The 24,868-nt window shown below is 46.8% G+C and overlaps 2 protein-coding genes across 2 annotated transcripts in view; one reads left to right on the top strand and one right to left on the bottom strand.

Moving 5' to 3' along the window:
• The window catches only part of SLC30A4 (solute carrier family 30 member 4), a 48,729-nt gene extending 31,750 nt beyond the window's left edge, over window positions 1-16,979 (bottom strand). Inside the window, exons 1-2 of the mRNA XM_082254043.1 lie at window positions 16,471-16,979; window positions 3,916-4,062 (exon numbers count right to left, since the gene is read on the bottom strand). Of these exons, the coding sequence (XP_082110169.1) occupies window positions 3,916-4,062; window positions 16,471-16,852 (529 nt within the window). The 5' untranslated portion in view covers window positions 16,853-16,979. The remainder of the gene's footprint in view (window positions 1-3,915; window positions 4,063-16,470) is intronic.
• A 134-nt stretch (window positions 16,980-17,113) lies between these two features.
• BLOC1S6 (biogenesis of lysosomal organelles complex 1 subunit 6) overlaps window positions 17,114-24,868 on the top strand; it is a 56,614-nt gene continuing 48,859 nt past the window's right edge. The window contains exon 1 of the mRNA XM_082254051.1: window positions 17,114-17,322. Coding sequence (XP_082110177.1) covers window positions 17,250-17,322 — 73 coding nt within the window. The 5' untranslated portion in view covers window positions 17,114-17,249. The remainder of the gene's footprint in view (window positions 17,323-24,868) is intronic.

Below are 24,868 nucleotides of genomic sequence, written 5' to 3'. Positions count from 1 at the left end.
ACCTAATGCTGACATGCATGCTTGTGGAACAATCTTTCATTAGAAAGATTGCTTAGAAATCTGACTGTACATGCAGCCAGCCATCAATAAATGATTGTAGGTATCTTGTTCTTTTTCACAATAAAAAGGCATCTTCAAAACAACCCTGTTGCAAAATTCTCTGAGCTATCATCCCATCTCATTATCTTCAAGTGCATAGAGAATCTTCTTTATAGGAGGGCAGGGGTCTTATGCCTTGTACACACGATCACATAATCGGACGACTTATCGTTCATATTTTGTTGCATGATATTAATATCAAATTCAACAATGCGTACTAAACATATGATTTTTTTTTCATACGATTCTAGAAAAGCTTCCTGGCTACGTAGCTACGTATCGGATGGTGCAAAACAAAAACAATGGCAGCCAGGCTTTTTCCAGGTTATTTTCGTATTTCTGATCATGCGTGGTCTTTGTCTATCGATTTTTAGCGGACGCATACTGTACTGATTAAACAATTGTCGTTCGCTAGGCTATCGCACGACAAACGTTTTCGGGTTTGTCCCTTCAGATTTTGTTGGACAAAATGTCATGATCGGCTATCGAAAGCTGTGTACTAACGATCAAATTATTGTGCGATCAATTCGAAAGCGATTTTTTTTTTGTACGATTATTTGATCGTCTGTATGAGGCATTGGTTACCCATCAAACGTGTACTTCCTTCTACCAGGCCCTATTTCAATGTTGTGTCCTGTTATGACCTAGGGGCCGGGCAACAGAGGCACAGCACTCAGTGCGGGACAAGGAATCAGGTTCTACTGAAAGTGTGTCAAATGAAAAGGATTCCAAAAGCACTGAAACTCTTGAAGAGTATGAAGATTGGCCAGGAAGAGAGACAAGCAAGTAGATTTCTTCTTTAGATCTCCTTCACACAGGTGTTTACTTGCATACACCAGATTCCAGCCACAGGAATAAGCAAGTTCTGACAGCTGGAATGACAGGCGCATGCAAATAACAGTAGCCACTCAACCTATACAAAGTAATGACAGGCTGACATCAGCCATGTCTGTATGCATATAGTCGCACATCTAGCAGGTGTGGTGTGCGGCTAGGTGCAAACAGCGACAGTTGCTGTCAGCGTGTCTTTCAGGGGTGGCCCGTCCATTGGGGGCGCAGGGGCGCCGCCCCCCTATCCATATGCAGGGCGCCGGATGCATGGATTCCAATAGGGGATTTTTTTTTTTGAAGCACGTGATTAGAGCCATAGGCTCTAATAGGCTCCAAAAAAGGGTGGGCTCTGAGCCCACCCAGTTGTGTGACAATAGCGAATGAATATTGTCACCTCAATGAGGTGAAGAAGAATCCTAGAGTGTCAGCTAAAGACTTACAAAAGTCACTAGCAAATGCCAACATCCCTGTTAGCGAATCTACAATACGTAAAACACTAAACAAGAATGGATTTCATGGGAGGATACCACAGAGGAAGCCACTGCTGTCCAAACAAAACATTGCTGCACGTTTACAGTTTGCACAAGAGCACCTGGATGTTCCACAGCAGTACTGGCAAAATATTCTGTGGACAGATGAAACCAAATTTGAGTTGTTTGGAAGAAACACACAACACTATGTGTGGTGAAAAAGAGGCACAGCACACCAACATCAATACCTCATCCCAACTGTGAAGTATGGTGGAGGGGGCATCATGGTTTGGGGCTGCTTTGCTGCGTCAGGGCCTGGATGGATTGCTATCATCGAAGGAAAGATGAATTCCCAAGTTTATCAAGACATTTTGCAGGAGAACTTAAGGCCATCTGTCTACCAGCTGAAGCTCAACAGAAGAAGGGTGTTGCAATAGGACAATGACCCAAAGCATAGAAGTAAATCAACAAAAGAATGGCTTCAAAAGAAGAAAATACACATTCTGAAGTGGCCCAGTCAGAGTCCTGACCTCAACCCGATTGAGATGCTGTGGCAAGACCTCAAGAAAGCAATTCACACCAGACATCCCAAGAATATTGCTGAACTGAAACAGTTCTGTAAAGAGGAATGGTCAGGAATTACTCCTGACCGTTGTGCACGTCTGATCTGCAACTACAGGAAACGTTTGGTTGAAGTTATTGCTGCCAAAAGAGGTTCAACCAGTTATTAAATCCAAGGGTTCACATACTTTTTCCACCTGCACTGTGAATGTTTACATGGTGTGTTCAATAAAAACATGGCAACATTTCATTCTTTGTGTGTTATTGGTTTAAGCAGACTGATTGTCTATTGTTGTGACTAAAGCCCCGTACACACGATCGCCCGTCTTTTGTCCGGTGCTGTCCTGTCGGCTGAAAAGTGCTAAAGACTGCACACGAATTTTGTCGGCCAACAACAGCCGACTGCAGAAGTGATGTCATGTGATGGTTAACTTTCCGTGTGTTTTTTCTTTTCTGAGCATGCCCAGTCTTACTAATCTGCTGTCTGTCGGCCGAATTCTGTACTGACTGGCAAACAATCGGCCGTTCTGGTGACGGCCAACAAATATTTTAAAGTCTGCACGACAGATTCTGTTCGGCCGAAAATGCGCTGTCGGCTGTCGGAAGCATCATACTAACAAGCCTACAATCGGCCGATCGGTTGGCGGCCGAATATTTACGGCCGACAATCGGTACGCGTGTACGGGGCTTTAGATGATGATCAGATCACATTTTATGACCAATTTAAGCAGAAATCCATATCATTCCAAAGGGTTCACCTACTTTTCCTTGCAGCTGTATACAGGTAAACTGCGATGTGAAAGATGAAACTAAGCAGGTTTCATAGGAGACCACGATCAGAATATTACCTTGAATCTGTATTTCAAGCCTAAATTTTATTTTTAGGAGCAAATCATTTTTACATTGTGATATTTGGCTTTTGACTTTTCTATAAAAAACAGTGTCAGATAGCAAACATAAAAGCGTTTCATCCTTGTGGGTCTTGTACAAAAATGCCACAATAATTAGTGTATACACCACATATAAAACACGTTGCCAGGAGGGGTTTATACTAGTGATCGACCGAAATCGTTTTTTTTAATGCCGATACCAATATTTTGGTCATCGGATATCGGTATCGGCCGATATTTCCGGACATTTAAAAAGATTTTTTTTTTTTTCACAGGTACTGTTGTGGAGGGATCTGTTGTGGAGGGATCATTACAAGACAGCCGACCGTCGGCTATGGACGCCGGTACCGGGGTGATGCCTCTAGCTGCTGGCATCACTCCGGTACAAGCACTTTCCCAAAATATCGGCAATATCGGTAACCTCAGGGGCTGATTCCGATATATATCGGGGAAAGTGCATATCGGCCCCCGATATATCGGTGTTGCCGATAATCGGTCGATCCCTAGTTTAAACACTATATATTGGGGCATTTTTGTACATGGCATTTGTAGTGAACAAGGCCCACAAGGCTGAAACGCATTTACATGTGCTGTCTCACACTGTCTTTTATGGAGAACCAATACATTTTGAAGATTTAAGTAGCAAGGAGTTGCGGATTCTTTTCACGATTGCCTTTCCGCACCCGGCAGCGCTAGAAAATTCCCTCATCTTTTGGGTAGTAGCGCCCAACCTCTGCTTTAATTTTAGAAACTGCTATGTATACCTGCCTACTATTATCGCCTTGTACAACATGAGCATTATTAATACACCAAAGCTCATATTTTAAGACATGTATTGCTTTAATTTAAGCCATGCATAAAACTGTAATCGATTTTTTTATATTATACTGGTCACACTTTTGTTGCCTAAAATTGATGAGATCATTTTCTGCAGCTGAAGTGAAAAAAAAAATTCGGCTTGCAAATCCTATATATAAGCACATAAACATATAAGGTTACAGTTGCTCAATATGCAACCTGAAATGGATTTGTTTTTAAAAACTCTAAAATATAAAAAAACGCACCTAAGCGATGGAATCCAAAGGTGAAACGTTTGTTGGGAGACTTTTCAGAAAGCCACAGTGCAAGCAAGGTCAAAATAATACCGCTGAGATCAGTTAGCATGTGAAGTGCATCAGTCATAATGGCGAGGCTGTTCGCAAAGTATCCACCTGTAATAAAATCATTAGAAAGTCAAATAACCTGTCAAGAATTCTCCATTAAAGCTGTAAATGAATAAGACACCTTTGAACACAATGCTGGAGGGAATGAAATACAGTATAGGCCACGAGTGGGAAAGAAGTTAAGCTATGCATTATGCTATATTAAATTTACAAGATTGTAAACATCCCTATTCTACTGTCACTAGGAGACACAGGGATCAGAATTCATAATTAATGGATTAAAATGTTGCAATAACAGAAAGGTATTTTTAATGCTAATTCTTACTGCAGATTAGAACATTATAGGATAAATTCCCTTTTTTAAAGAAAATACAAACGCACATTTTTTTTCAGTTAATAAATGTGCATTTATTTTTATTTTTGTTCTAAGGAGCCTGCAGAGCTGATCACGGGTGCAATGCCTAGCTCCTGCAGACTCGGCATAGCTGTCGGCTCGTACCTCGTATGGGCAGGCAGTTCATTGCCTGAGAGCAGGAAGATCAATGGACTACAGGAGTGCTCACCGGTGCCCTTGCCGCTCATTGAGAACTACAAGCCATCAGCCTCAATGGCTGACGGTACTTGTAGGCATTCATTCACAGGAAACTGAAGAATGACGTGGCTGTATGGACGGAGACCTGCATGGCCGTGCTTTTTGTAAATTTTGACAGTGGGTCCAGCTGAAAAAACTGGAACATGTAACAAGTTCAAAGGGTGAAATTATCCTTTAAAGCCATCACCAGTCATTTTTATATTCTCCTGTTTGTACATAAACCCAAAACACACATGGATTTTTTTTTAGGGGCTCGTAAACACCGCCTGTACGCTAAATTCTCGCTTTTTTTTAATTCTTTATTTAAAGGATTGCAACAGCATTGCAGAGTCAGGTAAAAAAACAAGAACATTGAGAGGTTAACAATTAAAGTGGTATTTATTTTATTTTTTTTAAATAACATGTTATACTTACCTGCTCTGTGCAGTGGTTTTGCACAGAGCAGCCACAATCCTCTTCTTGGGTCCCCCGCCAGCTCTCCTGGCTCCTTTCCCTTAAACAGTGCCAGAAAAAAAAAAAAGCTGCTTGCTATGGGGCACTAGTACATGCTCGCTCCTGAGCCCCGATCTATGTGTCCACAAGATGCACAGAGCCGTGGCTTGGTCCCACCCCCCTTCTCTCCTCATTGGCTGTGATTGACAGCAGTGAGAGCCAATGGGCTCCTGCTGCTATCTCAGCCAATGAGGGCGAGTCCCAAGACAGCCGAGGCCATCATAAACATTGCTGGATTGGAGGGAGCTCAGATAAGAATGGGGTGGCCAACACAGACTTTAAAGACATGGCTCAGCCTCGCCCCCACTTTCTCCTCATTGGTTCACTGGCTGTGATTAAAGAGGTTGTAAACTTGTTTAAAAATTTTTTTTTTTTTTACAACCTGCAAGAGAAAGACATAATGAGCTAGTATGCATCGCATACTAGCTCATTATGAAATACTTACCTTAGAACGAGCCCCCGCCGTGCCGCTCTCTTACCTGTATGACGGGCGACATGACATGTCGCTCGTCTTCCAGGATCGCGGCATCCGGTCATCTGATTGGCCGGAGCCGCGGTGACGTCACTCCCGCGCACGCGCGCGGGAGCCGACGGTCACGGCACGAGGCTCTGAAGGAACGGCACGATCAGCCGTTCCTTCAGAGCGCATGCGCCAGTGACGTCACTGGCTGCATTAAAGGTAAATATCTCCTAAACGGTACATGTTTAGGAGATATTTACAGTACCTATAGGTAAGCCTTATCATAGGCTTACCTATAGGTACAACTTCCTGAGGAGGGTTTACTTCCTCTTTAACAGTGGGAGCCAATGGCTGTTTGTCAGCCAATAATGAGAGATCAATGAAAAGAGGGCGAGTGCATTACACCGCATTACCTAACATGGCGTGTAATTAAATAATCTAATAATGGGTGGCTGCGTACAACCTAATTGTGTTCCCACAACTGTGCAATGAAAAAGAACTTTAAATAATATGTTGCTGCGCCTCTACTCTTACTGAAGTGTGTTAATCATTGGGACATCCCATAAATACTCCTGTGTATTTATCTATGAATAACTCAATATTCCTAGTGCACATGAAACAGTGAGTACAATCTTCCACAACAAAAACTGTTAGTAAATGTAGTTCATAAGTGCATCCACAAACAAGATGATCCACACTAAGGCTCGGTTCACACTAGGGCGACCTGTGAGGCGACCTGGTCGCCTCACATGTCGCCTCCCATAGGGAAGCTGCGGACCCGTTCTAATAGGAGCGACACAAGTCGCTCCGACCTAGAAAAAGGGTCCGGAGCTTCTTTGGGGCGACCAGGAGGCGACCGCCATAGACTTCAATGTTATGAAGTCCGTGGCAGCCGCTCCGAGGTCGCGGCGCGCTGCTTGCACCGCAATCTCGGAGGTCGCCCCAGGAAGTAGCGTCGCGTTAATGTGAACCGGCGCTCAAAGTGCTGGTGCTTCAGTGACTCCCACCATCTCTCACACTATGTGCTCACCGCTCTGTTTAACCTCTCTTACTAGGTCAAAACACGCTTGCCCCTTTGCTGGGATATGCAAAGATGGACTCCTCTATTCCTTCTCCTCCTCCTTTCTTCCACCAGGTAACTCTGGTAGTGACTGAGTGTATGGCCCTTTAAAATGGCGTTTCTCCCATGTGGTGGTTCATGCAAAAAAAAAAAAAAAAGGTTATACTTAGTGTAGTAATTCGTATAAAACTTAAAAATGTAGTAACCTTCACAGATTAAAACTTTCAGCTTGTTTAAAAATGACAGGAAGTCACGTGACGACACGCGTAGGGTGGAGTCGGTTGACGTTTGCAGAGACTGGAAGTGACGCGGGAGCCACCAAGCAGTTTTAAACAAGCTAAAAGTTTTAATCTGAAAATCTAAGTTACTACATTTTTAATTCTCTGCCTCAACTCTGTTCCTGTGTGTCTCTTCCCTCAATTCAGTACAGAGCTCTCCTCACTGAGGTCTGCAGAGCGTAACTTCAGCTCTCTGCCCCCTTTCTACTGACAGTTCAAACAAGCTGTATAAATTCTGCACTTTTAAGGGATGTAGAGAAGAGAAGACTGCAAATAGAGAGGTCAAGCGCAATAAAGAGGTCATGAGTGCTGAGATGGCAGGGGCCACAGGGGAAGCAGCTGAGCCCAGAGAACCTGTGGACAACTGGAAGAGATCTGGCAACCTTCACTTTGGGAATTCGAGATTTGCCCCAGGAAGGGCCTAAAAAGAGATGTGTGCTGAACTGGAAAGGCACTAGTGGCAGCAGTGAGGGGTGATCAGCATTGAGGTCTACTTAATAGAGGCAGATGGCTTGGGAGACCCATTTGTAGAAGCTTCTCTATATGGCACCTGCAAAGAGGCATCTAGATAAGAATCCTACTCTACTGTACTGCTACTACCGAAAGCATTTGTAAAACGTAATTTTTTTTTTTTTAATAAAACAAACCTGTTACACATACCTGTAACATGCAATGGTATGCACAGAACCGCCCCAAACCTTTTTTCTGGGGTCCCCTGCTGGCACTCTAGACTCCTCTTCTTCTAGGTGCGCCATCAAAAGAAGCTGCTTTCCATGGAGGCACACCTGCAGGCTCGCTCCTAAACCATGTTGTGTGTGTCTATAGACACACACACAGCGCAGCCTCATTGGATCAGACAGCAAAAGGAGCAAATAGCCCTGTCTCCAGCTCTACGAAGAATCTGAAAGCAGCAGGAGCCAATGGCTCCCACTCCTGCCTCTCTGTCCTGTTAATGCATAGAAAGAGCAGAGAGCCGCTACATATGGGCACAGCTCTGGATTGAATGAGACCTCGGGGAGGGTGAGGTGATACAAGTACTGGGACATTTTGTACTTTAATGTGAGGAAGGGCTGGCCACAGGAGGAGCAGCTGAGCCCAGAGAACCTGTGGACGACTGGAGGAGATCCGCCAACCTTCACTTTGGGAATTAGATATTTGCCCCAGGAAGGGCCTAAAAAGAGATGTGTGCTGCACTGGAAAGGCACTAATGGTAGCAGTGAGGGGTGATCAGCGTTGAAATCTACTTCATAGAGGGAGAAGGCTTGGGAGACCCATTTGGAAAGCTGCTTTGGGAGGTTTAGGAGGCGATACAATTACTGGGACGTTTTGTACTTTAATGTGAGGAATACAATAGAGTAAAGAACATCCTGGCTTTAGAAGGCTCTCAATCTGATGTGTGCCGTTCCCCTGAGCCTCAGGTGACACACATATCTCTATAAAAGCAGTAGTTGGTTTCAGAAAACTATTGTACTGCTCGGATCTGGAACAGAATCTGTTAAGGCTTACGGTAAACCTAGTCTAGTGAAACCTGTTAGATCAGCCTACTGCTAAACATAGTATTATTCGGGTGTTTTCAATTAGATCACTTTACAAGATTTTAATTAAATGCTGGGTTAGCAAAACAACAAGAATATATGTATTTCCTTGTCCCGATTAGCTTACAACAAAACAATACTTTCTTTCTTTGCGGCTTTATATTATATATCAGGTTACGCAGAATAAGCCTTCATGGAAAATGTGTTCTCTTTAAAAATACAGCACATGAATTTAATAAATAATTCTCCTGAAAAAGGATGTGGGTTTCCTTCTATGCTGTAGAACGACAAACACAGCTAATAATTTCCATATAATTAAAGTTTTTGCTGTTTATCAGTGTTCTAGAGCAGCGTTTCTCAACCTTTCTTCAGTCAAGGCACCCTTTAAAATTATGGACAGTCTCGAGGCACCCTTTAAAATTAAAGACAATCTCGAGGCACCCTTTAAAATTAAAGACAATCTCGAGGCCCCCTTTAAAATTATAGACAATCTCAAGGCACCCTTTAAAATTAAAGACAATCTCGAGGCACCCTTTAAAATTAAAGACAATCTCGAGGCCCCCTTTAAAATTATGGACAGTCTCTGGACAACCCTTAAAATTATGGACAGTCTCGAGTAGAGCTGCACGATTCTGGCCAAAATGAGAATCACGATTTTTTAGCTTGGAATAAAGATCACGATTCTCTGTGTAACAAAAAAAAAATTGGGATAACTTTACTGTTACGTTTTTTTTTTATTCATTAAAGTCTATTAATTGCGTTTGAAAGACTGCTGCGCAAATACAGTGTGACATAAAATATTACAACAATCGCCATTTTATTCTGTAGGGTCTCTGTAGGCATTTGGGGGTTCCAAGTACTTTTCTAGCAAAAAAAAATGATTTTAACTTGCAAGCAACAAATGTCAGAAAAAGATCCAGTCTTTAAGAGGTTAAACTTCCTTTCTCCCTGGCAGAGGGAAGGAAAAGATACAATGTAATCATTTTTGTTTATAGTTATTGGGAGACTTTGCTGATAGCCATTTGCCAGGAGGCTTTTTTTTTTTTTTCCACAGCTGTTCTCTCTGCTATGCAAAGAATCGAGCATATTTCAGGGTTAGATCGTCAGGAGGGGTGAATTGAGATCGCGATTTTCATACGATTAATCGTGCAGCTCTAGTCTCGAGGCACCCTTTAAAATTATAGACAGTCTCGAGGCCCCCTTTAAAATTATAGACAATCTCGAGGCCCCCTTTAAAATTATAGACAATCTCGAGGCACCCTTTAAAATTATGGACAGTCTCTGGAGAACCCTTAAAATTATGGACAGTCTCGAGGCACCCTTTAAAATTATGGACAGTCTCGAGGAACCTATTCTAAAAGTTTTACATAATGCAGCAACATTAACACATGTAGGAAACGCAACATTGGAGGTGATTTTTTTCTTCCAAAAGCAAATACACTTTTGCACCCTGGTACTACTAGTATTCCAATGTTTCTCTTCTCCCTCAGTTTCTCTCCATCAGTCAGCTAATATCACCCTAGTGCTGAGGAAGAGAGGCAGAGGAGGTTCAAACAAGGATGCTGTGGATGCAACCAACATCCTCCTTATCAACTGATGACATCATTGGTTGTTAGGATGCCAGTGTCCAGAAGGTTGTAATGGTGCATAATGAAATGTTTGATTAAGGGCTCTTTCACACAGTCCGTTTGTCAGACGGGCTCAGTTTATTTCAGCAGGGAATCGATCCGCCGATCCCCCGCTGAGCAGGATGACGACAGCTGTTCTCTGCGCTGTGTGCGGAGACACAGCTGTCAGTTCCCCATGCATCTCTATAGGGGAATCGGATGGGAACGGACTCATCCAATCCGATCCGCTGGACGGATGGAAAATAAGGGTTTCCATGTGTCCAGATTTGACATGTCCACCGACATCCGATGCCCCATAAAGATGCATGGGGTGACCGTTCAGATCCGTCAAAAAAACTGACAGGTGGATCTGAACGGTCCGCCTGTATGAAAGGGGCCTAATTTTTAGGCATTTTGCCAAGGCACCCCTGAAGAAGCCTCAAGGCACCCCTGAAGAAGCCTCAAGGCACCCTGGTTAAAAAAAGGCTGTTCGAGTGTAACACTGCCTTTCATATCGGAAATATTTGATATATTGTAAAGAAAAGCAGAAAAATATCTATTATACCAGGACATCAGAATCCGCTGTACCATAAGGAACAGTTATCATTTGCATTTTTACTTGGGAAGATGGAGGCTTTTAGGAACTTTATAGGGCCATTCTATGCAAACATTTTCTAGACAAGTCTTTTTCCACTAGGGTGCCTTAGCAAAATGCCCAAAAATTGTATACAAGCCAGAGGGTGGAACAAGTCTGTCAGTCACACAAAGGCACAGGTTTTCATTGTGCTGCATTACGACCTTGGACACCATGTGGGCCATCCACTGGAATCCTAACGGATGGGGTCATTGAATTTTAAGGAGGACATCAGGTGCCTGCCCAGCATCTTTGGTTGCCCCTCTCCTGTTCCTCTCCATTAGCACTGGGGTCACTTAAGCTGAGTGAGGGAGATAAGATGTTTGGAGGTCTAGTCAGTACAAAGGTGTATTTGCTTTGTAAAAAATAAATCAACTCTGATGTCGGGTGTCCAACATGTGTGGATTCTACTGCATGATGTAAAACTTTGTTTCGTTTTTTATATCTTATAACAGGATGCTTTGAGATGAAAGAAAACACTGTCCTAGACCAGCTGTGTTCTACTCAAAGCAGAGTCTCAGGGCCACATTTCTATTCACAAGTCAGAGGACTGCATCTAAATCCAACGACAAAACATTCCAGATATGAGAAATATAAATCTGTTCTGCTACTTGAATGTTAATTTTAGTACTGTAAAATCACCCTATAAACAGTTCAGGTAATTTCATGTTTGACTACTAACAATTGAAAAATTAACAAAAAAAATAAAAAATTTATATAAAACCTTGCTCGCAAAAAGGAGGCTCAAAAGGCTGCACATTGAACGGCCCTGTTCTAGAGAATTTTATAAGAACAAAAAAACTACTGCAACAAAATGTTAAAATTTCTATTGGGCAAATCAATTTAGGCTCCATTCATACCTGAGCATAACGTTTTCAGGCGTTTGGAGGCAGGCATTGATATCTAACAAAAACGCCTGTAATCTGATTCAAAAAGAAGCTTGTACTTTATTGAGCTTCAGGCGTTTTGCTTCAGGCTACAAAACGCTCATATGTGACCAGGGGCCATTGAAATAAATGGGATTTTGCTTGTTGGGTGTTTTGAGACTTCAGATATGAGTGTTTTACAAGCTGAAAAATGCTCAGGTGTGAACAGGGCCTTAGGTCGGGTTTTTTAGAATGAAGGGAATACCAATTATAAAGCTGATCCTCGCACTGTCCTGCTTTATTATATCAAAGTATGTTCAAATGGAGGACAGTCAGCAGCAGAGCCAGGAACCAGTTCTGTAGACAGAAGTGGTCAGAGATCAGTGGGGTGACTGTGCAGGGAACCTTTACCTTTTATCTTCATTGTTCCAGCTAAGTCTAGAAATGTCTCTCTTTTTTTTTTTTTGTTGCAGAACTACAAACAGCTGTCATATAATTTTTAGCAGAGAAGACAATCTGGTATTCTTACAGCCTGAGTAAGACAGTATTAGTCATACAGAGTTCATTTCAGTGTTGGCTGGGATGACCAGAAGCTCCGACATCTACCTTAGGATCCTTTCACACAAACGATCCGATCAGATCCGCCTGTCAGTTTTTTAGGCGGATCTGATCGGATCCTCCATGCATCCCTATGGGGCACCAGATGTCAGAGGAGACATGTCCGCTGACAGCCGCTACTATCCGATTCTTGATCCTGTCCGTGAAATCTGGACGGATGGAAACCCTATTTTCCATCCGTCCAGCAGATTGGATCGGATGAGAACGGACAGGTGGTCCATTCTCATCAAACTCCCCCATAGAGGACAGCGGGGATCTGACAGCTCCGTCTCTGCACATAAAGCGGAGATGGAGCTGTCACCTGCCTGTTCAGCGGATCGATCCCCGCTAAGCAGAGAACGGACCGCGTCGGACGGTGCATCATGTGAAAAGACCCTAACAAAGACAGTTGGGGACCTTTCACATGGGCGTTCCATTCGGGCCATTTTTGGTTATAAAAAAGAAAAATGGAAAGAAATTCATTCCTATGGACTTGCAGATATAAACATCTGTGTCCATTCAGGTTCAGGTCAGTTTGTTAAACAAAAGAGGGCCGCATTCCTTTCCATTTAGACAATCCAGATGGAGATAAACAAATGTTGTCTGTTTACATGTGGTCTGTTTTTGTCAAGAAACATTTTTTGTTTATACTTTTTTCACCTATGTATTGTTTTTTTTAACAAAAAAAAAAAAAATACAAAAACTGATGTAAACAGAAGACGGGTGTGCAAACTGAACTGCAGATGTACTGTATGTTCAACTAATTTACCTTTAGGCCCTTTCTGTCTCCTTTCTGCCTGTCAGTTTTTCAGGTGGACCTGATTGAACCATCCAGTCTCCTCCATGGAACAGCGGATATCAGCAGACACAAATCCCCACTTGATCCGATCCTGCCTGCCAAAAAACAGAGGGATGATGCTCCGTTTTTGGATCAGATGGAAACGGACAGGCGGTTTGTTTCCATCCAATTGCCCCATAGAGAAGAGTGGGTCTGTGTCCGATTTGCATAGCAGAGCTGACACGGACCTGTCATCTGCCTGATCATCTGGAATCAGCAGAGTGGAATGAGCAAGCAGATTCCACTTTTCTGGGGCGCCCATGTGAAAAAAAACTTTTCCCCTGCAAGGCAAAGATGTATTGTGCTAGTATGCATCGGATACTAGCGCATTATTTGAAATTTACCTTACAACAAAGCCCTCCAACGGTGCGCTGTCAACACTGACAGGGCTTCCATCTTCACCCGGTCTTCCTTATTGGGTTTGCGGGCTCCGTCCGGTCCTTTGAGTGCATGCTCTGGTGACGTCACCGGCTGATACACAGGCAAATATCTCTTAACGGTGCAAGTTTAGGAGATATTTACAGTACTTACAGGTAAGCCTTATTATAGGCTTACCTGAAGGTACAAACAAACAAATAGACTTTACTACCAATTTATTTAGTATTCATTGTTTTTATTTGCCTTTCAAAAACACTCTGAAAAGCAATCCACCGATCACTTTTCAGAGGATAACGGTAAACAGGACAAGTAGAGGGGGTGAATCTCCCTAACATGAATACAGACAAGTGTTCTAATCCCTCTAAGGTTATCTAAAAAAGGGTTGGCCTTCAGTTGTACATCAAAGTAAGGTGGCAGCGCTTTGCATTGTATGGCATCTCCGGGAGTGTACTGGGTTGCAGTGCACAGTACGGTGTCCCTTGGGGGTATATTGGTTTGCAGTGACCAGTGTGGTGCCCCGGGGGTGGGGGTGTATTGGGAGTATGGTGTCCCAGGGGGGGTGGGGGTGTATTGGGAGTATGGTGTCCCAGGGGGGGTGGGGGTGTATTGGGAGTATGGTGTCCCAGGGGGGGGGGGTGTATTGGGAGTATGGTGTCCCAGGGGGGGTGGGGGTGTATTGGGAGTATGGTGTCCCGGGGGGGGGGGGGGGTGTATTGGGAGTATGGTGTCCCGGGGGGGGGGGTTGTGTATTGGGAGTATGGTGTCCCGGGGGGGGGGGTTGTGTATTGGGAGTATGTATTGTGTCCCCAGGGGGGGGTTTGTTGTGAGTATGGTGTCCCCGGGGGGGGGGGGGTGTATTGGGGGTATGGTGTCCCGGGGGGGGGGGGGTGTATTGGGAGTATGTATTGTGTCCCCAGGGGGGGGTTTGTTGTGAGTATGGTGTCCCCGGGGGGGGGGGGTGTATTGGGGGTATGGAGTCCCCGGGTGTATTGGGTTGCATTGTATGTATGGTGTCCCGGGGAGGTATATTGGGGGTATGGTGTCCCTGGGGGGGGTGTATGGTGTCCCCGGGGGGGTGTATTGGGGGTATGGTGTCCCCGGGGGGTGTATTGGGGGTATGGTGTCCCCGGGGGGGTGTATTGGGTTGCATTGTATGTATGGTGTCCCGGGGAGGTGTATTGGGGGTATGGTGTCCCGGGGGGGGGGTGTATTGGGGGTATGGTGTCCCCGGGGGGGGGTGTATTGGGGGTATGGAGTCCCCGGGGGGGGGGTGTATTGGGGGTATGGAGTCCCCGGGTGTATTGGGTTGCATTGTATGTATGGTGTCCCGGGGAGGTATATTGGGGGTATGGTGTCCCTGGGGGGGGTGTATGGTGTCCCCGGGGGGGTGTATTGGGGGTATGGTGTCCCCGGGGGGTGTATTGGGGGTATGGTGTCCCCGGGGGGGTGTATTGGGTTGCATTGTATGTATGGTGTCCCGGGGAGGTGTATTGGGGGTATGGTGTCCCCGGGGGGGTGTATTGGTGGTATGGTGTCCCCGGGGGGGGGGTGTATTGGGGGTATGGTGTCCCCGGGGGGGGTGTATTGGGGGTATGGTGTCCCCGGGGGGGGGTGTATTGGGGGTATGGTGTCCCCGGGGGGGGGGGGTGTATTGGGGGTATGGTGTCCCCGGGGGGGGGGGTGTATTGGGGGTATGGTGTCCCCGGGGGGGTGTATTGGGGGTATGGTGTCCCCGGGGGGGTGTATTGGGGGTATGGTGTCCCCGGGGGGTGTATTGGGGGTATGGTGTCCCCGGGGGGGTGTATTGGGTTGCATTGTATGTATGGTGTCCCGGGGAGGTGTATTGGGGGTATGGTGTCCCCGGGGGGGTGTATTGGTGGTATGGTGTCCCCGGGGGGGGGTGTATTGGGGGTATGGTGTCCCCGGGGGGGGTGTATTGGGGGTATGGTGTCCCCGGGGGGGGGGGGGGTGTATTGGGGGTATGGTGTCCCCGGGGGGGGGGGGGTGTATTGGGGGTATGGTGTCCCCGGGGGGGGTGTATTGGGGGTATGGTGTCCCGGGGGGGGGGGTGTATTGGGGGTATGGTGTCCCCGGGGGGGGGGGTGTATTGGGGGTATGGTGTCCCCGGGGGGGGGGGGTGTATTGGGGGTATGGTGTCCCGGGGGGGGTGGGGGGGTGTATTGGGGGTATGGTGTCCCCGGGGGGGTGTATTGGGGGTATGGTGTCCCCGGGGGGGGGTGTATTGGGGGTATGGTGTCCCCGGGGGGGGTGTATTGGGGGTATGGTGTCCCCGGGGGGGGTGTATTGGGGGTATGGTGTCCCCGGGGGGGGTGTATTGGGGGTATGGTGTCCCCGGGGGGGGGTGTATTGGGGGTATGGTGTCCCCGGGGGGGGTGTATTGGGGGTATGGTGTCCCCGGGGGGGGGGTGTATTGGGGGTATGGTGTCCCCGGGGGGGGTGTATTGGGGGTATGGTGTCCCCGGGGGGGGTGTATTGGGGGTATGGTGTCCCCGGGGGGGTGTATTGGGGGTATGGTGTCCCCGGGGGGGTGTATTGGGGGTATGGTGTCCCCAAGGGGGGTGTATTGGGGGTATGGTGTCCCCAAGGGGGGTGTATTGGGGGTATGGTGTCCCCGGGGGGGGGTGTATTGGGGGTATGGTGTCCCCGGGGGGGGTGTATTGGGGGTATGGTGTCCCCAAGGGGGGTGTATTGGGGGTATGGTGTCCCCGGGGGGGTGTATTGGGGGTATGGTGTCCCCGGGGGGGGGGTGTATTGGGGGTATGGTGTCCCCAGGGGGGTGTATTGGGGGTATGGTGTCCCCAGGGGGGTGTATTGGGGGTATGGTGTCCCCAGGGGGGTGTATTGGGGGTATGGTGTCCCCAGGGGGGTGTATTGGGGGTATTGTGCCCCCGGGGGGTGTATTGGGGGTATGGTGTCCCCAGGGGGGTGTATTGGGGGTATGGTGTCCCCAGGGGGGTGTATTGGGGGTATGGTGTCCCCAGGGGGGTGTATTGGGGGTATGGTGTCCCCAGGGGGGTGTATTGGGGGTATGGTGTCCCCAGGGGGGTGTATTGGGTTGTATTGTATGTATGGTGTCCCCCCCAGTCCCCAGCTCTCACCCAGCAGCTCGGCCCCCATGAAAAGAAGGTATAATATAGCGGCCAGGCCCAGCCTCCTCTTCACCGTCCTGTCCCTCCTCTGCTCCCCCCGGTTCTGGCACCTCTCACACGGCTGTGTGCGGACGGGAGGCTCCGGGGGATCCCTCTCCAGTAAGGAGTCATCATCGGAGGACAGGGCCAGGGTCCCCCCATTGATGGTCGGGGCGTCCTCGGATACCAGCACCCTCAGCTTATTGATGGAGGGGGGCAGCTCTCCGTCCGCCGCCTCCTCCGATCCATCCGGGTAGTCGAAGCCCGTGTCATCGCTCAGGTAGGGTGGCTGCTCGTCCCGGCGAAGCTTCAGCCGCAGAGCGCTCCACCAGGCTGGAGGCCGCCGCCACATGGCAGCCCGCACAGCTCGGAGCTCTGACAGCCGACCCGTGTCACTCTCCGCACTCCTCCACTTCCGGGTTCCAGCCGCTAGGGCTCTAAAAACAATCGGTCACATGACACCGCGGGGCCGCGCAAGGGAAACACCGAACCACGTGTCTGCCGCGGACGAGCATCAAAATGTCACATGACACTCACTCACCTACTGGGGTGAATGGGCGACCTCTAGCGGTAAAAGTACACATTCCGCTCTATTGAAAACTTTCCTTCATCAAGCTTTATTGACATCAACGTTAGCGCGAGCAGGCTTGTCTCCAAAGAAGTAAACGAGCTATTTCCGGGTTCTCCTAGCCGGGGATCACATGCCTGGATCAGGCTGAAATCAGCTGAGAAGGGGAAAGCTGGATTTCATGGAGGAAGAAGGCAGCGGTGATGGACAGACAGTAGACAGCAGGATACCCCAAGGGGGAGAGGGTGCAGCAGGTAGGTGGGCCGATCAACCTGTCATATGATCTGTATTATGGAAGTTCCATGCAATCATCTGATTGGTCAGTAGAGGAATAGGACTGTCATTGCTGGCCTCCTGCTTATTATACTGCCTGCCTGTCATGGTGATCCTCCTGGTGAAGGGAAGTCAGAACCTCTGATGTAAATCTCACCACACACTGTACAATCTGATCGTGCAATCACCTTCAGCTCTGCCATTCACTATACAGTACAAGGGCCTGTCTGATTGGATATTATCTGGATGGGTTGTTTAGGTCTGACCTCATATTACACAGTTTTGGGAAATCTACAGATCCTACAATCAGATTGTATCGTTTATAGTCGGCCTATTGGCTGAGTCACATGTGTGGAGCATTTTTTTTTGCACATCGCATTCTTAGGCACATTTATAGCGATGCATCATGAAAGCGCATCAAAGATGCAGCATGGAGGACTTTAAAGCGCTTACAACAAAACGCACATTCCAGTATAGTTCAATGGTAGCACGGCTAGAAACACCGTATAACACGCATAGTAAAACTGCACCGCACACGTGAACTGCCCCTTAAGCTGGCCATACACTAGCCGAAAAATCGTTCCACCTCACGTTCGAAAAATGAAAAATCGTCTGTGAGAGCAGACGATCGTGCCATCATGTAATGACCGAATTTTGAACGATAAATCATGCAATGGACATAAATGAATCCGTTTTTCGTTCAGTTTGTCACATTTGCCTACTGCAAACAGGTCGGCTGAGAAACACATTAACCTTTCAATTTATCGTTCGTTTATCGTTTGGTCGGCGGATTTTCAAAACTGTTCCTTCAAATTTTCAACGATTTTTTATTTGTGGCCATTACCTGGACGAAAAACGAATGATCGGACCAAATGACAGATTTTCGAGCGATCTTTCGGCTTGTGTATGGCCAGCGTTAGGCTAGGCTCAGGTATGTGCGGGTGGGGAACATGCGAATAATTGTGTGCGTTCCCAAGCCACAGGCAGGACACATTGTGGGGGGGCATTCAATTCTTACTGGCATCACCATGAATCACAAGACGCGGCTCGTTTTCACATGTGTGACACTGCAAGGTGCCGCAGTACCCTGCGGTTCTGTGCAGCTGTGTTTTTAACCACTTTATTACCGGGCCATAGCCAAAAAGGCAGCTACAGCATGGCTCGCTTGTTCTGTGAGGGCGCCCATAGACGTTCTCCCAGAATGCACCCTCTGGGGCATGCATGGGGGCGCACTCTGTGATCGCTCTGTCCAAAGGATCACAGATTGAGTAAAAGGACCTATCACAGCGGCCCATTACCATGTGATCTGCTGTGTCTATCACATGTAAACAAATGGAAAATCCACTTCCTGTGCATAGTATATCGATCTATGTGGTTGTTGGCTATAGATCAGCTATTGCTATTGGAAAATGAATTGATAATTTATTGAAGTATGTGTGGCCAACAATAATCAATCCGAAGGGAAGTTATGGCTATTCGATCATTTGCTGATTCATTCATAAATCTGAAGTTGAATGCATCATCCGATTTTTGTGTATATGGTGACCCTAAATCTAATCACACCTAGGAGTTTATGCTGGAGGACTGTATAAAGGAGGAGATGTGATTCTTAAAGTGGAATTAAACTCTGCAACTTTTTTTTATTAATAGACCCCCTACAGGTTTCTGATATACTGGTACATTATGGCGGACTTACCTGCAAAGAAACCCTCCAGTGCTGCACTGTCAGTACTCCAGACATGTCCATCTAATGTCAGTCTTCCTTGCAGGTTTGTTCTGTTCAGCTGCTTAAACGGCCTGGCTGCGAAGATGTCACTCCTGTATGCACACTGGAGTCACTAAGGCCCCTTTCATACTTGTACGACTCCAAAGTTGCGCTGACTTTGGTGCAACTTTGGATGGGTGCAACTTGGATACGACTTTGGCTTTGACCAGTTTTAATGGACAACTGTTGCACACAGGTTGCAATGTATAACATTCAGGTATGACTTTCATGCAAATTCTGAGGATTAATATTGAACTCTATAGCCCTCAAGTTGCATTAAAGTCGGACCAAATTAGTGGCAGCAAGGCTTAGCCATAGGATGCCAAGTGAGAGTTCCGAGATAGAGGCAGCCTGAGGACCTGGTTCTGAGCGCAGGAGCAGGGTTGCTCAGCATCACAAGTTTCTTTCGGACCAAATTAGTGCATGATCTACTTTGACTTTGCTGCAACTTTAAGTTGCACTTCTCTGAATGGGTATCATTCGAAAACATGTGGAACCACATGACGTGCAACTCTGATGTCCAAAGTTGCATGACAGATTGCACAAGTGTGAATGGAGCATTAAAGATAAGTCCACCCCAACACTAAAATCCCTACATCTATAGATTGCCACGTTCTAACACTAACCTTTCTAGCCCTGTAAAGAAGAAATCAGTTTACTTACCTTTTTTGAAGCTGATCTGATCCGATCCCACACTGAGCTGTCACCAGCGGCTTTGCTGTGGAGGCGGGTGCAGAGAACACAGCCGACAACGGAAGCCCCATAGTAAGTCTATGGGTAACGCCAATTCCCATTTATTTTTCAGCTGGTATTGGCCGTGTCCTCTGCGGAGCTTCTGCCGCTGGAGACCGGGTCGGATCGGCCTAAAAAAAAGGTAAGTATACTGATTTCTACTTTACAGGCCTAGATAGGTTAGTGTTCAATCATGGAGATCTATAGATGCAGGGATTTTAGTTTTAGGGTGGACTTACCCTTTAACTTCTTCCCATCCGCGCTACAGCCTATATACGGCTGCAGCGCAGACTCACATTTTCGGGAGGCCGTCTTTATACGGCCTCCCAGAAACAGTCTCCCCGCACGCTCCCGCGAGCGCGCATCGGGGAAAATCTGTGTCGGCCGTGTCCCTTGGACACAGCCGATCACAGATCGTGGTGAATGGCCAATCACAGCGGCCATTCACCACGTGATCGGACCGTCCAATGAGAGATGTGAACATATGAGATCATCTCTCATCGCCAGCTCTCCTTCCTCACACGGAGCCTGCAGTGTGAGGAAGGAGGGAGAGCTGCACAGCGCTGGGGACACAGAGGAATGTAATCAGGGCACCGATCACCAGTGCCCTGATTACTAGAGGTAAAAAAAAACATACACACAGTGCCCGCCATCAGTGCCCCCCATCAATGCCCACAATCAGTGCCCATCAGTGCCTGCTCATCTAGGCACTGATGAGCACTGACTGGCAGCACTATGGGCACTGAGTGTGGGCACTGATGGTGCTGCCCATCAGTGCTCATCAGTGCCGCTCTTCAGTGCCACCTATCAGTGTCCATCAGTGCCCATCAGTGCCACCTCTCAGTGCCCAGCAGTGCCGCCTCTCAGTGCCACCTCAGTGCCACCTCTCAGTGCCACCTCTCAGTGCCGCCTCTCAGTGCCCAGCAGTGCCGCCTCTCAGTGCCACCTCTCAGTGCCCAGCAGTGCCGCTCATCAGTGCCGCCTATCAGTGTAGCCTATCAGTGCTCATCAGTGCGGCATATTAGTACCTCCTCATCAGTGCCCATAAGTGCCACCTCATCAGTGCCCATCAGTGCAGCCTCATCAGCGCACATCAGTGAAGGAGAAAATTTTATTTTCAAAATTTACTCGCAGAAAATAAGAAAAACTTTTTTTTTTTTTTCAAAATTTTCTGTCTTTTTTTTTTGTAAAAAATAAAAAACTCAGAGATGATTAAATACCACCAAAAGAAAGCTCTATTTGTGTGAAAAAAATGATAAAAATTTCATATGGGTACAGTGTAGCATGACCGCACAATTGTCATTCAAAGTGTGAGAGCGCTGAAAGCTAAAAATTGGCCCCCGCACTATATATCCTAAGCTCTGCTTGCCCATCTGTGGGCCCAGGACTCTCATAGTGGTGGAGGGGAAGGAGGAGAGCAGACACGCATTAACTCTCTTCCATGTCTTGTTACTGACCCTGAAGTGACGTGTGACTTTCACTTCCGTGTCCCCATTGACAGTTTTCCCAGCCATCAAAGCCAGGAAAGAAAGTAATGCAGTGTGATGTGCATTGCATTATATTCAGTGGAGCACATGAGAGACATGCAGGGTCTTAGACCCTAGATGTCTCATTAAAGAGAACATGTCACCAAAAAAATCATCACGCAGGGGACTTTCTGTCCTCTAATTGATTTTAGAAAAAATAATAAATTAATTATAAAAAATTAGTTACACCCAAGCACATAAAATCCCCCCTCCCCCTAAAAAAATGAAGGACCACCCCACCCCCACATATACGCAGAGTTGTATAAAGTACTCCAAACCCATACTTGAGTAAAAGTACAAGTGCTCGATCAAAAAGTGACTTGAGTAGAAGTACTAAAGTATTCAACATTTTTTGTACTTAAGTATTGCAAGTAGTTTTTTTTTTAAATTTTGCTACTCAAGTACTGAAAGTAAAAGTACCAGTAGTTTTGAAAAAAAATTGCTACTCAAGTACTGAAAGTAAAAGTACAAGTACTGTGTTATGTAGTTATTAAAGAAAGAAGTCAAAAGTTTGAACATCATATTGTTTTTTATTATTTCAAATGCAGCTTTTATTTATGCATACTAGGGCTGCAACTAACAATTAATTTGTCTGTCGACTAATCTATCGATTATTTTTACGATTAGTCGACTAATCTAACGATTATTTTTATTTTATTTTTTTTTGCTTAATTGTTTTTTTTGATTAGCTAATTAATCCTGTAATTAATACAGACCCCTCAGTAAGCCCCCCTCCCAGTACAGACCGCACAGTAAGCCCACCCACCTAGTACAGACCACTTAGTAAGCCCCCCTCCCAGTGCAGACCCCTCAGTAAGCCCTCCCACCTAGTACAGCTGGCAGACCCCATGAACCCCAATAACAGATCCTATACACCCCCAGCTGGCAGACCCCATGAACCCCAATGACAGATCCCATGCACCCCAATGACAGATCCCATGTACCCCAATGACAGATCCTATACACCCCCAGCTGGCAGACCCCATGTACCCCAATGACAGATCCTATACACCCCCAGCTGACAGACCCCATGTACCCCAATGACAGATCCTATACACCCCCAGCTGGCAGACCCCATGAACCCCAATGACAGATTCTATGTACCCCAATGACAGATCCTATACACCCCCAGCTGGCAGACCCCATGAACCCCAATGACAGATCCCATGTACCCCAATGACAGATCCTATAAACCCCCAGCTGGCAGACCCCATGTACCCCAATGACAGATCCTATACACCCCCAGCTGGCAGACCCCACGAACCCCAATGACAGACCCCATGTACCCCAATGACAGATCCTATACACCCCCAGCTGGCAGACCCCATGAACCCCAATGACAGATTCCATGTACCCCAATGACAGATCCTATACACCCCCAGCTGGCAGACCCCATGAACCCCAATGACAGATCCCATGTACCCCAATGACAGATCCTATACACCCCCAGCTGGCAGACCCCATGTACCCCAATGACAGATCCTATACACCCCCAGCTGGCAGACCCCATGAACCCCAATGACAGATCCTATACACCCCCAGCTGGCAGACCCCATGAACCCCAATGACAGATCCCATGTACCCCAATGACAGATCCTATACACCCCCAGCTGGCAGACCCCATGAACCCCAATGACAGATCCCATGTACCCCAATGACAGATCCTATACACCCCCAGCTGGCAGACCCCATGAACCCCAATGACAGACCCCATGTACCCCAATGACAGATCCCATGTACCACCAGCTAGCAGACCCCATGAACCCCAATGACAGACCCCATGAACCCCAATGACAGATCCTATACACCCCCAGCAGGCAGACTCCATGAATCCCCAACAACAGATCCCACACACCCCCCAGCTGGCAGACCCCCATGTACCCCCCACTGACAGGTCCAATAGACTCTGACAGGTCCCATGTCCCCCCAGCATTAGATCCCATGTCTCCCATGCACCCCAATTCCAATCCCAGCATATGACTCCGGACACTCACTTAGTAAATGCCTCTCCCAGGTCTATGACCACCGCGGTCTTCTCTCCCCCCGTCCCCAGCCCCTCGTACGGCGGCATCTCCTCCTCCCCGGGCCCGGTGTTCTGCTGCTGTGCACTGATTTCTCCCGGCCGGCAATACTTCAAGCGGCGTTGCGGCCGGCCAGGGGGCGTGTGACGTCACACGTTGACGCATCGACGCCTTTCACGCACGTCGACGATTTTTTGTAGTCGACGTATTCGACTACGTCGATGCGTCGTGGCAGCCCTAATGCATACAGTAGCATTTATTTTCGTATGCGCTGATAATACACATGTTTTGAGCTTCATGAAACCTGCCATCTACTGTTCTGGCAGTGGTAATTTTTATAATTGTAACGAGTAACTATGCAGCACAAAAAAAAATATTGGAGTAGAAGTATTGAAATCATTGAAAAAATGTAGTGAAGTAAAAGTGGAAGTAGGAGAAAAAAATTCTACTCTAGGAAAGTACAGATACCGCCTTTCGGTACTTAAGTAAAGTAGTGAAGTAGTTCTACTTAGTTACTATACATCTCTGCATATACGTATGTACAAATGTAAACGCACGCCCCGGCCCCCTACGCCTAAAAACATTGATGGTGATACACATGTTCGATATCGCCGTGCACACCTGAATGAGAGCAATAATTCTAGCCCCAGACCTCCTCCATAACGCTAAACTGATGACTTACAGGAGGCTTTTAATGCATCGCCTATGGAAAATATAGGGTACTGAAGTTTGTCGTCATTTCACAGCAACACGCAAATTTAAGGTTTGACGTGTTGTGTATCTACTCAGTGCAAAGCAGCTGGAAATTTGTGTCGGGGTGGGTGCATAAAGATAGATTAGCAGACAGTTTGTCTATTCACAGCACAGTTATGCATGATTCTTCCTTCTTCTGCCTATGTGAAGGGGGGGGGGGTGTTCCTTTCCTCCAATCAGCTGTCACACAGTGTATGCCCAGACTCCACACCCAGTGCTGGAACAGGAAGAAAAAATTCTAACACAATGTTCACTTTCTAAACAGTGTAGAAATCTGAAGACAGCAGATATACAAATAAAACGTAAATGGGGAGATTTGTTTTATCTCTGTGTATCATCTGAGGCTGTTCACTTCACTGGGTATATCTGAGGGTTTACATCCACTTTAATGTGTTTTTTTACTGAAATTTTGCAGAACCTTTGCGGTAATATCGGGTGACATAAAAAATTGGCACTGCCACTATTTTATTTTCTAGAGGGTCATACGGCTATATAAGTGAAGGGGATTTGTTGTAAAAAATAAAGCTTTGTTAGTTGAAAAAAATAACTGGCCCCCAACTTTTTAAGCTGGCTCCAAGATTCAAAGCAAATTTGTCCAGCCCTGACTTAATCACAGCACAGCTTGAAAATATCAACGAAAATGGCCGCACTCCAACAGATATAATGATGCTTCTTAAAACCAACGGACAGTCAATACAGGTTGTAGCGGAGGAGTAGTTCAATCTACAGG

The sequence above is a fragment of the Pelophylax lessonae genome (genome assembly GCF_965119305.1).
Source record: "Pelophylax lessonae genome assembly, chromosome: 4".
NCBI lineage: Eukaryota > Metazoa > Chordata > Amphibia > Anura > Ranidae > Pelophylax > Pelophylax lessonae.
The sequence above is the reverse complement of the archived record's forward strand: the minus strand, read 5'-3'. Positions and strand labels throughout refer to the sequence as shown.